The following is a 14917-nucleotide window of genomic DNA, read 5'->3' as shown; positions in this document are numbered from 1 at the left end:
AGATTTTTTAAGGTATTGGATTTTGTATTATCGTATTGTCACAAAAATCTTTGGATTTTGGATCTACTAAAATTTCCCAGTAAATGTGTTTTTATCTCATTTTGTGGTGCAGAAAAATGCACCAAAGGCCAAGATGGATGCATTTTTTTATTGCACTCTGTATGGCACTCACAGACCCTTTGCATTTCAGAACAACAAATAAACATCACCATGGTAAAGCCGCTCTAAATATCCACACATCCTACAAATAGAAATTGTGTGAGTTTCTGGGAATTGCTTGCTAACGACATGATGATGGATGGAGCAATGCCGACCAGTCCAGTAAAACAGCTTTATGAGACAACTTCAGCACCACTTCCTTCATTCTTCAGTTGTAAAGACTGAAATTAGTATCAATCTGATTAAATCGTTCTTGAAAAGAAGAATTTTATTTGTTTTTATTATATCTAAATTGCAGATCTTTGTACATGTGGCACTTTTATGGAACTTAATTTGGATGGCGACAGCTTAAAATGGGAAAGCATAGTTCTCATCGCTTTCTTTGATATAAAATATGTCTTTTGATTCGTCAACTTCCCCTCTAATTCCCCCTAAACGCCACCTCCCATGATAAAACACTCCTTTAACATCTTCCTTTAAGTACGCTCTTTAAAGTTCACTGCCTTCATCTTTGTTTGAGAAGATTCAGCTGTGCATGTAGCATCTTAACTGAGGACAAATTTGTTCTCCCAAGGCAGCCAGTATGCCCAGATAGGGAGCTGAGAGTTGATAACATCAAACAGTTTGTTACACTGGGGACCACTCTTGGCTCCACGCTCATCCTGACCCTTCCCGTCATCCCCCAGGTGGTATCAGTCACCAATGAAGAAGACATTCCCATAATCTAATCAGGCTACATGCAAACCTCCTGCATCCCTGCACATAGATCGTCAGACAGAGATTAGTCTTCACAGCAGACTGACACAGAAAAGAGGGAAAAGATGATAACAGGACTTTTTTCAGCTCCAATGGCTGTGGTTGGAGTCAAACCCTAGAAGGGCCCACCCACATAGAGGAGTGGGGGGTTTGAGAGGGCCAAGCTGCTCAGAGCTGGTGTGCGCTGTGGAACACTATGAACCACAGTGCTTACCACAGTGTCAGATTTATCTGTGGTATTTGTCAAGGAAAAACAGAACTGTGGCTACCTTGACTTAAATCTAAGGTGCATGACTTTTTCAAAAAACCCTTGAGCCAGGCCTACTCTTGGAGGAACTGAGTTGGTGTAGAAAAATGAACCTTTGTGGCATAAGCCTTCATCACAGTTTTGATATTTTATTGTACAGTGAGAAGTGTCCAAAACATCTTAATTTCTCCACGATAAATGTTGTTTGTTTACCATTTTCATGTTCTTCGTTTAGCATGCTAACATTTGCAAGTCTGTGTGCACTGCCCCTGCAATCCATTGCAAGTCAGCACGATACTTCCTGTCTGAGTTTGAGTGTATCTGGTCGGGAAAACATGGACACCTGTAGAATACGGATGTTTGTATGGCTCTAGAACTTCACAAGCAACTACAGCAGCTGAATAACACAGTTAAAAATAGACAGGAGAAGTAGATTTGTAAGGCTCTTACACCTCTATCAATCACAAATTAAGTGGATACAAAAATAGAAATGACAACTACAGAGTTGTTAACTTCACTATATGAAGTATAAAGCGATGAAAAGTTCACTGTTTATATGCACCACCATACCGCTGTAATGCTGTTTATGTCGGTGCAGTTGGGCTTGGTGGATTTGCCCAAGTTTAAACTCTGAATTCCAATTTAAACATTGCTCTTTTCCATGTCAGAGGTACGTTTTTTTCTGAGTACAATGGAATACAGCATACACACAGTGTACAGCAGAGTCTTATGGGAATGTAATTTTGACATGATGATGGCGCAATATGATTAGTAAACATCAGGGTTGTTAAAACAAATCCTGAGGAAATCTATCCAATTTTTCACTGTGGACCAAAATGATGGATTGACTGACAAACATAGCATCCTTCCTGCTAGCATAGCAAAAATGTTTTAGTTTCATTAAGAATAATATTAATCAAGTGAACAAAGAAGCAATAAACCTAACAATGATAAGGTTTAATATTTACCTTAGTGTAGCATGCTAAAACCTGCTAGTTGGTACTATGGACCAAGTTCTGCTGAGGCAGATGGGAATGTCATTAGTATTCAGATTGTGAAAAGTGAAAAGTAAATCATCGATGTCACCAGAATCGTGCAGTCCATAGAACAGTTGTTGAGATCTTTGAATCGTGATCAAAATGTTGCAACTGGCCAATTGACATTAGAATCATGACATTAGCTAGTGTTGCAGCATGGCCCTATATACTTTATTTTTCAGTTCAAGACTTATCTAAATAATAAGAGAAAAAAATGAAACCCTCAACACATTCACCACTTGCTGGAGTTGTTAACATTCATCATACATTTCCACAGCTCTTTGGTTGACTTTTGAGGTCTGGCCACCAGACGCAGAAATCACTGGATTGTTAAAAGAAACGACAAGCTCCGTCTCAGTTGTGGCTCAAATGTGTGTTTATTCCAGTGGAACTCTCCTAGGGTGTCCTATGTTTCCTTGAGTGTATCAGTAGCAGTTTAGAGACAAGTCTGACAGCTAACCCAGGGAGGGAAATTTCCCTTGATGCATTTATATCTCACTGTCTTGATCACTCTGACAGACACTTTCCTTCCAAATGAACTTTTATTTAGAAATCAGAGCATGCTTCACTCAAGTGTTCCAGCATTGCCGGTACAGGACTTTCTATCTCTGTAAACAGCAAGCAGGTGTGTCCCAGCTACATGTCATTTCATGCTCTAATAAGCCGCAAGAAGTCATTCCCCCCTCTCCGTGCAAAAGTAATTTGGATGAAATTTCATAGCGGGTGAAATGTTGGTCTAAGTGAGGAAGCTGTTTTGATCATCCAGGAAGTGAAGCACTGGAATGAATCATTGCATTCGCTGAAAAGCCAGCAGTCCTATTTCACCACCTGGTCCTCAGCTGCCCCCTCAGAGCTCAACTCATCCAAGACAAGCAACAGCAATCTCCCCTTTCTGAATGAGGCCAAGGAAACCCCTTGTTGGATGCACAAGTGGAAGGAAATGGCTAATGTATAGGCTCGGGCTCGGGGGAACCTGTTTCTAGGAGGGGGGAAAACAGCACAGAGCTAGAACAAGTAAGTGTTTGTGTCAGGGCAGTGGGTGTCTGGCTGATGGAACACTGACAACACACTGAGGAGTTTGTGTGTGATCAAGGAAGATAGTCAGAGGTAGACGCAGAGAGAGATCGTTACAGACACAGAAACTGAGATACAGAGAAAGGAGAGAGTATGCATTCATGACATACATCTCCAGACTAATTTAAGTCAACTGGAGCATTTTAAAACCAGTTTGTCCTTATCTTCCTTCTAGGAACTACGGTGAGAGAGAGCAAAGAAAGACCAGTGTACCACATCTTTCCATTTTTGACATTTTTTTTTAATGATTTAAAAACAAATACCCTGACCCTGGATATAGAAATGTCCATAACCTGGATGAAAAATGTTCCTACATCATAACTATTATAAAGACGTTGGTCATTTTCAGGCACTTGGAACCACATACAGTCTTTGTTTGTCATGCTACACATGGAAGTGTTTCTTTGGTCCTTTTTCCCTCCCAGTCAAGGTCAGCTGTAACCACAGACAGAACAAAAAAACGGCTTTTTTTCTTTCTGGTTTCGTAACAACTATTTACATTTCATTAAAGACCCAACACAAGCCTCCATCAGACAAGAAATGGAACTGGCAAAGTTCCTCTGTCACGTATCAACCCTTCATATTTTTTCCATACACTTCCACATTGGTAATGAAACAACAACAGAATTAAAAGGTATAATTATAATGGCTCGAAAGAGTTTTTTTTTTTTTTTTTTTTTTTTTTTTACAGCAGTATTAATCAATATAACTTAGTGGAATGGTTTTGATATAAGATTTGGCAAAAAAAAAAGATACGTAAGTTCCTTTTTGTCCACCATGGGCCTCAAACCAAAAAAAGTCCCGTTGCTACAGAGGTACTGAGCACTCGGGTGAATGTTCAGCTTAAATCAATGTAAAGATAAAACCCAAGCTCTTATGACATCCTTGAGACTCATTTATGTCCCCTTTCTGTCTGATAATAGATAATCCATCTCAAACTGTTACTGTAACTGCCCACATACTTCCATGCATCCTTTACATTGGCATAGATGTTAAGCAGTACACCCAGTAAAGGTCAGCTCAGTGTCAACAGTTTCAGTACATTTGAATTACCACCATTGTTCAAACTTCTATGTCACATCCTATGGTCCTCTCACATAAACTATTGGCTACCCTACCCCGCGATTTTCATTAGCACTGCTCTGTTCCATCCGGACCCGAGGTACATTTCATTTTTTTCTGCAAATTTCACGGTAAGCAGTTGGTAATCACCACTTAACATATCTGAAATTTCTTTCAAATTAAGCACCAATTACCACAATGATTACCTCAAAATGAATTGGGAGCTACTCAAACATGATTTAATAATAATAAGCCGCTATTTTCAAACAAGCAGTTGATAAATAGCTGGTAATTTCTGGTTTCTGCTCAACTGCCACTCAGCAAACCAAAGAACTTATGAGAGGAGCTGCAGCTTCATTTCCAACTACTTTCGGTCCAACACCCTCTTAGCAGTCCACTAAATTAAAGTGAGCTGTTGCAGCTTACTTTCAAACTAGTTTTTTGTCTAACTTTTGCAGGTCACTAAACTGAGGTCAATGTTCTTACCATAATTTAAGCAGATCAGTCCAACTTTGGAACAGTTATCCAAAATGTATTATTTGAATATTTATTTGCCTCCATAATCCGTTGATAACAGACAAATACAACTACAGGATCAAGTTACTAATTTCCCATTTAAGTTAAATTCCTTAACTGCCTTAATCCCTTATCTGAAAGTTAAGCTGTGACAACTCACTTCAATTTAGTCGCCTGCTAAAAGGAAGTTTGACAGAAACTAGTTGGAAATGTAAATGCCATGATCACCAGATGTTATTATCAAATCATGTTGGGGTAATTTTCAATAAATTTGTGGTACATTTTGGGGTATTTCTGGGGTAATTTCAAAGAAACTTCGGATATGTTCCTTGGTACTGACCACCTACTTGCCATGACTTTTCCAGACCTGTAAAATGAAGTGTAAGCTTTCAGAAAATTAGCACATATACGGCCAAAATGACCACAGAGTACAAACAGAGGGCTTCATCCGTATCCGTATCGAGCGCTGAGCATAAATGAGCCTTAAAAGTCATTGCTCAGCTGCAAGGCAGCCATGTTTGGTAAGAGTTACTGCATGTGGCCATGGGTGACTGAACTTGTGCCACATAGTAATTGCTGAAGTTTACATCTCTGACATAGGGAGCGGGCTGGTAGTAGCAGGTGATGTTGGACAGAGCGGGGATAGCATTCTGTTCGGCCATTACGCGCAGCGCCAGAGTGGAAATAAGTGCCAGTGTCTGTCGGCGCTCATGGCCCATCAGACACACAGTACTTTCGTCCACCACCTGCCTCAGCGTCACCAGGTACTCATAGCGCTTGTGCTCTATGCCCGCAAAGTGGTTCTGCAGATACGCCTCCAGTTTCCTCTGCTGCTCGCCGATGTCTGGGAAGTCGATGAAGAAGCGCGAGCACATGTAGCGCTGCATCTGTTTCATTTGAGACTCAGAGGAAGGCTGGAATCCGCGAACCAGCAGGTGGCAGTACTTGAGCAGCCCGCCGCCTCGGATCTCTTCTGGGCTGCGGGTGGCGATAGTCCTGGAGAAAAGGTGCCCCAGAGCTTCCTCAAAGTCTCCGTACATGCTCTCCCCCTGCACTGTAGGGTGGAAGGTCTCGGACATGGCAGTCTCCGAACAGCGATCGAAGAGCAGCAGCGAGTCCAGAGTGATCTGGAATGAGTCGACGCTGAACTCAAACTGCCTTCTCAGGGAGTCCACGAACTTCAACTCTACGTTCTTGCCGGTGTTGTTGGACAGTGAGATGAGGCTCCAGCGGTCCGTATCATTGCAAACTTTTACCAGTTTCTGCACATATGCTTCCTTCAGGGCAAGGGCTGTGATTCGTTCCCTGCACACGCCTTCAGGTAAGAAGTCTACCAGGCAGTCCAGCACCACATCCTTCACCAGCCGAAAGGTTTTGTCGTCTGTGAGACTCAGGCCGAAAATCAGGTCCAGGTCTTTGTAGCCGAGGCCATTGTCCTGGTGGAGCACATGGCTGGCCGCTGAGCCGTTCAGCTTGACATCACGCACCACCACACCCCGCTCCTCCAGTCGAGCCCTGACCACCTGAATAAAAACACAGAAAAAGATGAGTGATGGATATCGACAAAAAGATAATCTCACAGTATTTAGTCATCCACTTCTTGACTCCTTCATTTTTGAAGCACTAACTGTGTTTATATAAGAAATCAGTTTCCAGTCAAAAGAGGTGCAGATTTTGAGCATTTTTGCAATATTCAATTGCATGTGAATGCAGCAGCTACATGGAGAGTCAGGGAAAGCCAGTGGGTGATTCCTGAGGCAGGCAGACTTTCAGTATCTTCCTTCAGAACACTTTCTCAACAAAGTGACTGCATGGAGGCTGTGATCACCTATTTAGAGGAAGTTTCATTAACATAAACGATCCTGTAGCCTGAGGGTGACACTGCCCTATATACTGTACAGCAGACCTCTAATGAGCTGCATGTCTGATTCTGTCTTATCTCTTCACATGTGGAGCACAAGCAACATCAAGAGAGATAAACTGTGGAACATGACGAGTCGGTGCTTGTCTTGGGTAAGAGGCTCCACGGTTCAGCTGTGAACTTTTAAACTTGTGTTCATATTGAAAAACCCTTTCGCTATCATTTAAACACTCGTTGGCAGGAAAAGGCACACTATATTGCACTGCTCAGGGAGACCTCTAGGCCTGAGACAGCTGAGATGTTTATGCTTCCTGTCTGTTGCATCACTCAAATGACAATAAGAGCCAAACAAGGCAAATTCTGAAGTAATCCAAAACACAGCTGTCTGTTATGAAAAAAAAAAGAAAGAAAATACTGTGACTGTCCTCCCATCAGTCAGTAAATGTAGACAGACATCTGTCCAGCTAAGTAATCTCCAGGTACCTTAATGCAAGTTCTTAACTTGATACAATAAATCACCTTTTAATGGCGCTCAACTGCTTTGCGGTTACAAAAGAACTTCATGTGTTGAATTCTGATGTCAAATTAAGGCTATTTCTTCCACCAGACATTGTTATTCCATTATATATAGATGCTGTTGTCAGCTTTTTAAGCAATTGAGGCACTGACTAAATCCAAGAAAAACACAAAAGAGTAAAGGAACTGGGATGAGGATGGTATATTTTATGTTGCAATGTCTTTTCGCTCCCTTTGGCTTCAACTAATGCACTGTACAGTAATGTAAATAAAATAGTGGATGAAACTGTTGTTCGTCAAGGAATGGTGTGCATCTTTAACTTGCAACTCTCTCTAAGGTGTTTGCAGACTGAGCCTACTTTGGAATTTAAATCTGTGGCACGCCTCCCTACACGAACAAAAAAAAACATTTCTAATCGGTATTTTAGAAGCAACCAATGAACACAAGCAATTCTGGAGGCGACTTCTAAAAAAAGGGTCCATGTAAAATGTAGTTCAGCATGATAGCATAGGGAAACTCTTGTTTATTGTCTCCACATGAATCAAATGTATTCAACTCACCAATTGTACTGTAGGGAGTGTCCTACGTACCCTACCTTTAAGAGTCATTGCAACCAGTGGCTTAAACAGCTTAAACCAGATCGGTGATCACTTTTACCTGGACATGTTGTATAATGTATTCTGTTCGTTTAAGTATATATTAAAATGCACCAGGTTGATACTGGTATAGTGTGACTGTTGTTGTTATCTGCCAAGAGACTGGATGTAACTTAGCATTCGTTTAAATCTGGCATGTTTACAGTCAGTTTTTTTTTTTATACTGATGATCGTTAACTTGCTTTTTCACAATAAAAAACATTTTTTTTAAATAACTTTGATTCACTGCAGTGGCTGTGTGAACCCCAGCCCCCTCCCCCCTCATGCAACACTTGAGAGAAGTGGATTCTTTTCACCATCCAGCGAGGGAAACCCACAGCACTATTTGCTCTGACCTCACACTTAAACAGTTGGTCCGAGTTAACAGCACACCATAATCTGCCTGTCTGAGGGTCCGGAATGGAACGTATGAGGAAACAACGCTCTGCCACCCCCACCGCCTCAGTCCTTCAGCACTCATAAAATGGGCCAGTACATTTCCCACATGACACACGAGCACCTGGTGAACTGAGCGAAGGGAGACACTTCCGCCGACGTTTTGAGGAAAAAAAAGCCTTGTAAAAAGAGCCGCAAACACACCAGACTGTCTGGTGTTGACAACGCCTTGGCGACACATAACAGTCTCTCCACTTTCTTCCTCCAGTGTCAATCGTTTCCTTGAGTATTACATTTAAGCTGCGGCCTGAATGTGTTTTTATTATGAAACAAAATGACCCAGCCATTTACCAGCCCATAGTCCCCTGGACGCCAATGAGAGCTCCAGGCAGCGGTTCAGATGATCCTTCTGCCAAGGAAATGGCGACAGCGAGTGAGGAGTTACGAATCCCTGACCTTCGCATTCACTCCAAAACCAACCCAGCCAGTAAGTCGTACAGTAGCTTGGCAGGCAGCGGGGGATGATGATGATGAAGTTTTTCCTCTGATTTGAAAAGCTTCCTTGAATTTCCTACGCACGGGTGGTCATTTTCACCTGTATGCTCAGACCAGAGTGAGTCACGGGCTGAAACGTGATGCTGCTACACCCCTGTGAGATGGATGTTTTCAGTGAAGGATTTGTTCATCTGCCTCACGGGTTCAAAGACATTTTAATGTCTTGTGATAGGATTTTATCCAAGGAACCCATCCAAGGAGACTTTTGTTGCATTAGATTTTTGTGCCAGCCATTTCAGATGAAACTGGTGAGGGTGAAAGCTGTGGTTCGTCATCCTCATATGTCTTGTAACTGTGATAGTGTCTTGTGATTTAATAGTGGAATCAAGTAATTCCCCATCTTGGTGGACGCCCTGCATCCAGCTCACTGCCCCCCTAAATGGCCATAGCCAATGGGTAAAATACTTAAGTCCAGTCCCCCCATTATACCCACTGCCCCCTAACTTTTAACAGAGTTTCGATTTTTCATATCTTATGTATTCAGGTGAGAGTTAAGTTTCGCAATAACGCTGTTGGTCTCATTATGGACAGTTCAGATACAAAGGATCAAAACTCGATACAGCAATACACACATCACTTTTTTTATTCGTAGTGTTATTCTTCCTTCTTGAAACCTGCCGCCTACATTACCCACAATGCAACTGAGTGACATCACTGCGGGGAATTTATCAGATTACATGCAGCTTCCTCTGGAGACACAGGTGGCTTCTAACTACTTTTTTCCACATGTGCAGTAGTACTCCACAAGACCTGTAAACACACTTTTATGTGTGCATATGGTCGAGTTACCCTTTAAGTGTAAAACTACAAAACTACAAAGAGCCCCTTTAAGGCATTTAACCAAAAGTCCATTCAAAAACCCAATTGACTTAAAGTGCAACTGGAGCTGAAAGTGCAGAAATGCAATTTCCTAATTACCTAAACGAATTTCCTTATTTTTGAATAGCCACTTGAGGCACAGAGGAAGTGATGTCAAGTTTTGTTTTAAAGGGGATTTAAAAGCCCGCCAAAACTCTAAATTCACCAACAGAAAAAACAGACAGAGATACGTCCAGCGCTGCCCACATCTTTGAGAAAGATCAAAAGAAAAATGCCAAATAAAAATCATTACTGAACAGTCTGAAATGAATGGTTTCCTCCTCTAGGGAGCACTGGGAGCATGTGGTGTCTTCATGTTGCTCCTTCTCAACAATGGCCCAGTGAGGAGTTGGTTTACAGTGTGGCGGAGGTCACAGTGGAGTCAGGCGACTGGTCTTCACTTACCACAGTGATACGTTGTCAAGCCTGACCCACAAGCCCAGTGTTAATACAGGCACTAATCCACTCCTCACAATCAGCTTCAAATCCAGATCACTTTCTAACATGCGGGAAAGTGAAGTACTACTTCAAGTTGGAAAAAAAAACAAAACCCCATGATTAAAGCAGTGACGAGACTTATCTCATGTGCTCTAGACACAACAATTTAGTTTATATACGATAGCCTGAAGCGCTGGAATCAGACTCCATACCTCCGCCTCCACACAGAAAACCACTCAGCGAATGACGTAAGCTGTGGCACCCACACCAGATATCTGTGTTTATCATCATGTGGTATAATGCTACCACGTATGTGCACAGGGCCTCTGTAGATAAAGAGGCCCTCTGATTCTGACTGTGGGTTGATAACTGTCAACATTAAATGAAAATGAGAGCACAGAGGTGTAAGTAACAGTAAAAGTTTTCCTTCACTGCTCCCATGGCGCACTCACAACCAGACCACAAACAGATGTTATTTAAATGTGGTGCTCAGACAGGCCGACCATTGACAGGGGCCCCTCTGACTCTTGGGGAGTGTGATCTGTTGGTCACCTTACCCAGTCTGTGACGAAAGCATCTGGCTCTCAAATCGTCTCTATCTGTCTCAGGTAGAGAGCTCCGCATAGGCTAAAAATAAATGACATTAAACTGAGCAGACTGGTGGTTTTGCATGTTGCAGCCCATTTACCATGAATCACCGATACCTCACATTACTGTCAGCCATTTTCCAAAACATATCATAGTGGTTTAGATCTGAATGTGTTTTTCCTTACTCCCAGGCAGCCACTGGTTTCCATTCATGTCCATATGGTATGAAAATCAACTTGCAGAGACTTGAAACCGGCTTGACTTCTAGTCCATGACAGGGAACATGACTTCTTCGTTTGTTTTTGTCAAATTAAGCGTGCCACTGCGAGGTGGTGCTGCGCAGACTTCACATCAAAGATACTTCCAGTAGATTTTGGCTATGCAAACAAAATTCACAAATGGTTACCAGTGATGTGTAAAATATATCTTATTTATAAAAAAAAAAAGGGCTATAAACATAAAAAAAAATTTTGTTATGGTTCTTTTTCATATTAGCATAGGCAGCTAATATATTAAAGTTCATTTCCACGGCTTTTCTATGTAGCCGGTGGCTTTTTTGTTTTGCTAAGACGTTAGCAAGTATTTGCGCTGCTTATTCGGATGCCACCAGCAAGAAACCTGTTTTCTAAAGCTAAAAAGATTCGAGGATATATAAAAAAAAATATCAATGGATTACTCAAATGTTTATCTTTGCACTTTAGCCAATCCAACGTGCTGACACTCAGACACTGGAGACAGAGGGAATCCCCTCGGAGCCTCTCGTCAGACGCTTGGTAAGCAATGGGCTAACTTTCCAGAAGCTGGTCTTCTCCAAAAGCACTCATGGAAAGAAAAACGTGTTTGGGGTTCCTGCTGTCTCCTCGGGATTGCGTAATGAAGGAAAGACTTTAGTGGGAATGTTGAGTGGACATGGTGGGGGCCTCCTTGATTATAGAGGCCCTTGAAATGTTTTGTCTTTGAGGGTTTTTCCTTCCCCAGTATCACCACAGAAAATATGAATCACCGGAGTGAAACAAGATTTCAGGCAAAAGGCATTTAAATAATTTACAGGGAAAATTACTACCCAGACATTTCCCTATACGTTTCATTTCAAGTAAATATGCCATGGCTCGGTCATTATCTCTGTAAGAGCGGCGAGGGAGAAGGCGCATTAGTGAGCTAGTGGAAAGCTGCAGTCACAGCGTTATATCATCCCGGCTCCTGTGGCAGTGTGAAGAGTACAAGTGATCAGGTGTGTCTTTTTTCGAGCGCAATCTACGATGCCACAGATCCTCTAGCGCCGCCGCACGCACATTTCATAACAGCTGTGGTGATCTGTGTGTCAACACACCGGAGACAGCAGGAAGGATTTTGTTAGGTTCATGTTGCTCTGGAGTTTTTTTTCTATCCACACTTTGAGATGCAACAAGTGAATTTGCTCAGGTTTTTTTTTTTTTAATTGTCCACTGAAGCTGTACATTCTTATTTATGTGACAGCATGCAGACACATAACTTCAAAATGTATTCCCAAAAGAAACTGAAGAAATGAGGGTCTGGTCCAGCCAAATGATCAACATGTTGGAAATTAACCTACCTGAAAACACAAGAATTTCCATGTTTGCCGTGTTGTGTATTTGTGTGTATTAGCATTGGTGTATTAGTGAGTAGACACAAACTTACTCAACCTGATCAGCAACTTCCTCACCTTGTTTCCCTTCTTTTAAGGGTTATTGACAGCTTTTGGAATTGAAATGACAAGCTTGTGATTTGCAGGCACAGCAGTTTGAAACCACAGAAACCATACAGTATATTAAACCCCACAGAAGTAGACTTTTAAGAAAAAGGAGTTATGCAAGATGTAAAGTAACTAAAACTAATTCAGGTTACATGATTTCTCGTAACAAAAAGTTTCTGCTAATATTGATTCGAGAACCCTTTCGTCCATCTTTCATGCCTCATGCGCTCCTTCAGACTTTATTTTGATGATGACAATAAAGACAGTCGGGCGGACAGGGGGGCTCTCACCTGGACGATCTGCCGGGGCTGCACGGACAGCGTGGGGAAGTTTCCGCGGCCGTGGATGGGGACGCTCTCTCCCAGGATGGAGTCCAAGCGCCGCACCTGATCCCAAGACAGCACGCTGACCCGTCGACTCTGCTCCGAGGCATCACCGGAGGACATGACGACCGGACTGAGCGGGGGTGTCCGTCCACGGAGTGTGAAGGCTGCGGGGAGAACAGCGGCGGCGAGGGCGCAGCGCAATCCCGCACGAGAGAGCCGCTGGAGTTTTTAGATGACAGAGGATGGACAGTGTCTCCTTCTTCTGAGACGAGTTTTAAGAAAAGCCTCCTCAAAGCAATAACGTAATGAGAAAATGCTGTAGAATAACAGACATCTCCACAGGCAGAAACCTCCAGTCCTCCTCTGTGTGTGCGCCTGTGTGAGTGCGTGTGTGGGTGTGTGTGTGCGTCTGTGTGACTCTGTCCTCAGATTAGTGCCGCCTCTGGACTCACACCGGGTTTTTACCGAGCCGGGATTAACTGCAGCCTCCCTATTGGCTGGCCTGAGATTTATGAACACTACAATATACAGAAGACTAGCCTCCACACACTCACAACACACACGCACACACACACACACCCCTACTTCCCATGCGTCAGATGGCAGGTTCAAGGACTGTAGGAAATATGGTAATTACTAGTTAAGCGCAATTAGAGGACCCAGTTCTCCGCGACTTGGCTCGTTTGGCTCCAACAATGTGTCCCCGTTGCACTCTAAACCTGCTGTGTGTTTTAAGTTTGTTGAAAACTTTGTAAAAAAAAAATCATGTTTTTGTATATTTTAAAAATCATTTTTAGACAAGGAACTGTGGGCAAAAATGGTGGCACATGATAAGATTAATAACACCTTGGTAAAATGTTCTGTTTTTAAATTTGTTACAGCAGTTAAAGTATCTCAATTTAACCTCGTGTAGCAATTGACATGTGTCATCACTTTTTTATTGGCCAAATGTGAGTGGATGAGATCTTCTCTGTCGCTCTCGTTTGCCTCTACAAGCCTGTCGACATTTAGTTGAAGTTGCTTAATGCTCCTGGAACGTGGATGTCTTGAATATTTAAGGAACCTTGAATGTCGGCACCAAATTTCATGGCGTCCATCCAGCCAACATCATACAGTCCACTGGATGTGACTTTATGCATGTTCTCGGGCGCCTCTCTCAGGAGCTAACATTAGTTTGCAAATGAAGTGGTCTGGTTTGACCAGATGTGATTGACAGTGGCTTGTGAGCGTGAGCTGACAACTCAACAATTTGACTGTTGCTAAATTCCGATTGTTGCGTGGGAATATCAGCTCCAAACCAGTGAGGACAGCACAGGCAAAAAAAAAAAAATGGTGACACAGAAATCTCTAATGATGTGACCAAAACTGTGCTAACTTTGGCCAAAAATTTACGTTGATGTAGGACCTCATCCCTGTAGCTAGTACATAGCTAAATGAGGAAATACACTATTTTTAGGGACTTTATGATGTAAAGAAATCATGAGATTGTTTTCCGAAACAATAACCATAAGTCCTTTCAGCAAGTGCTCGAAAACATCTATTCAAGTTGGAGTCAAGGAGGAAGGAAGCTCAGAATTATATAGAGTAGAGTTTATGTGGCTGAATGGATCAACAAATGTTTCATAAACTATATTTTTTATTATTATCAAGTGCTTATTTGAACTAAAACCAGTATTTTGCCCTTTAACTTACCTAAACCATAGCGCTGTCACATTCTGAAAGGGAATTAGATATTGTTCAAAAGGGATTGTGTAACAGCTTTGACAGACAATTATGTCACAAGATCCAAAGCCGCTCAAGTGTGTCTTTCTACACGGACATGGACAGATGAGGTGTTTTGTTGTTGAGTGTGCCAACTTGTTGTTGGATTTATGGAGTTTCGGCAGTTGTCTGAGGAATAAATGTAAAGACAGATGTTGAGACCTTCACCTGCTGGTTGAACCGGACAAAGGTCATGGGCAGATTCATTTTCAATGAACCTTGAATAACTGCATTCTGATGAAACCATCAATCATCCAAACAACTAACAGACCATTGTAATTTCCCAGAGCTGTGCAAAACAGGGTAATGACAAAGTAAACCATGTTCATTTGGAAAGTTTTTCTGCAAGCGATGTGATTGGAAAAGAACAAAATCTGTCATGGTGCTATATATTTCCATCCAGCCTTCCAGGGAATT

At 42.2% G+C, this 14917-nt stretch overlaps 1 protein-coding gene across 1 annotated transcript; it reads right to left on the bottom strand.

The window, feature by feature from the left end:
* Positions 1-3492: 3492 nt before the first annotated feature.
* Positions 3493-13275, bottom strand: tent5bb (terminal nucleotidyltransferase 5Bb). The gene is made up of 2 exons (XM_030412956.1): positions 12704-13275; positions 3493-6374 (listed from the first exon to the last, which is right to left on the bottom strand). Exons 1-2 carry the CDS (start codon positions 12857-12859, stop codon positions 5349-5351), a joined length of 1182 nt encoding a protein of 393 aa, XP_030268816.1. The 5' UTR covers positions 12860-13275; the 3' UTR covers positions 3493-5348.
* Between the last annotated feature and the right edge of the window lie 1642 nt (positions 13276-14917).

The sequence above is a fragment of the Sparus aurata genome, chromosome 3 (assembly GCF_900880675.1).
Source record: "Sparus aurata chromosome 3, fSpaAur1.1, whole genome shotgun sequence".
NCBI lineage: Eukaryota > Metazoa > Chordata > Actinopteri > Spariformes > Sparidae > Sparus > Sparus aurata.
This window is presented reverse-complemented; position numbering and strand designations above follow the sequence as displayed.

Bases quoted from the DNA above. Each gene is read 5' to 3' on its own strand.
- tent5bb (XM_030412956.1), bottom strand. From the start codon at position 12,859: ATGTCCTCCGGTGATGCCTCGGAGCAGAGTCGACGGGTCAGCGTGCTG. The intron at 6,375-12,703 runs GTGAGAGCCCCC...GTTTTTATTCAG, and splicing joins AGCCCCGGCAGATCGTCCAG to GTGGTCAGGGCTCGACTGGA.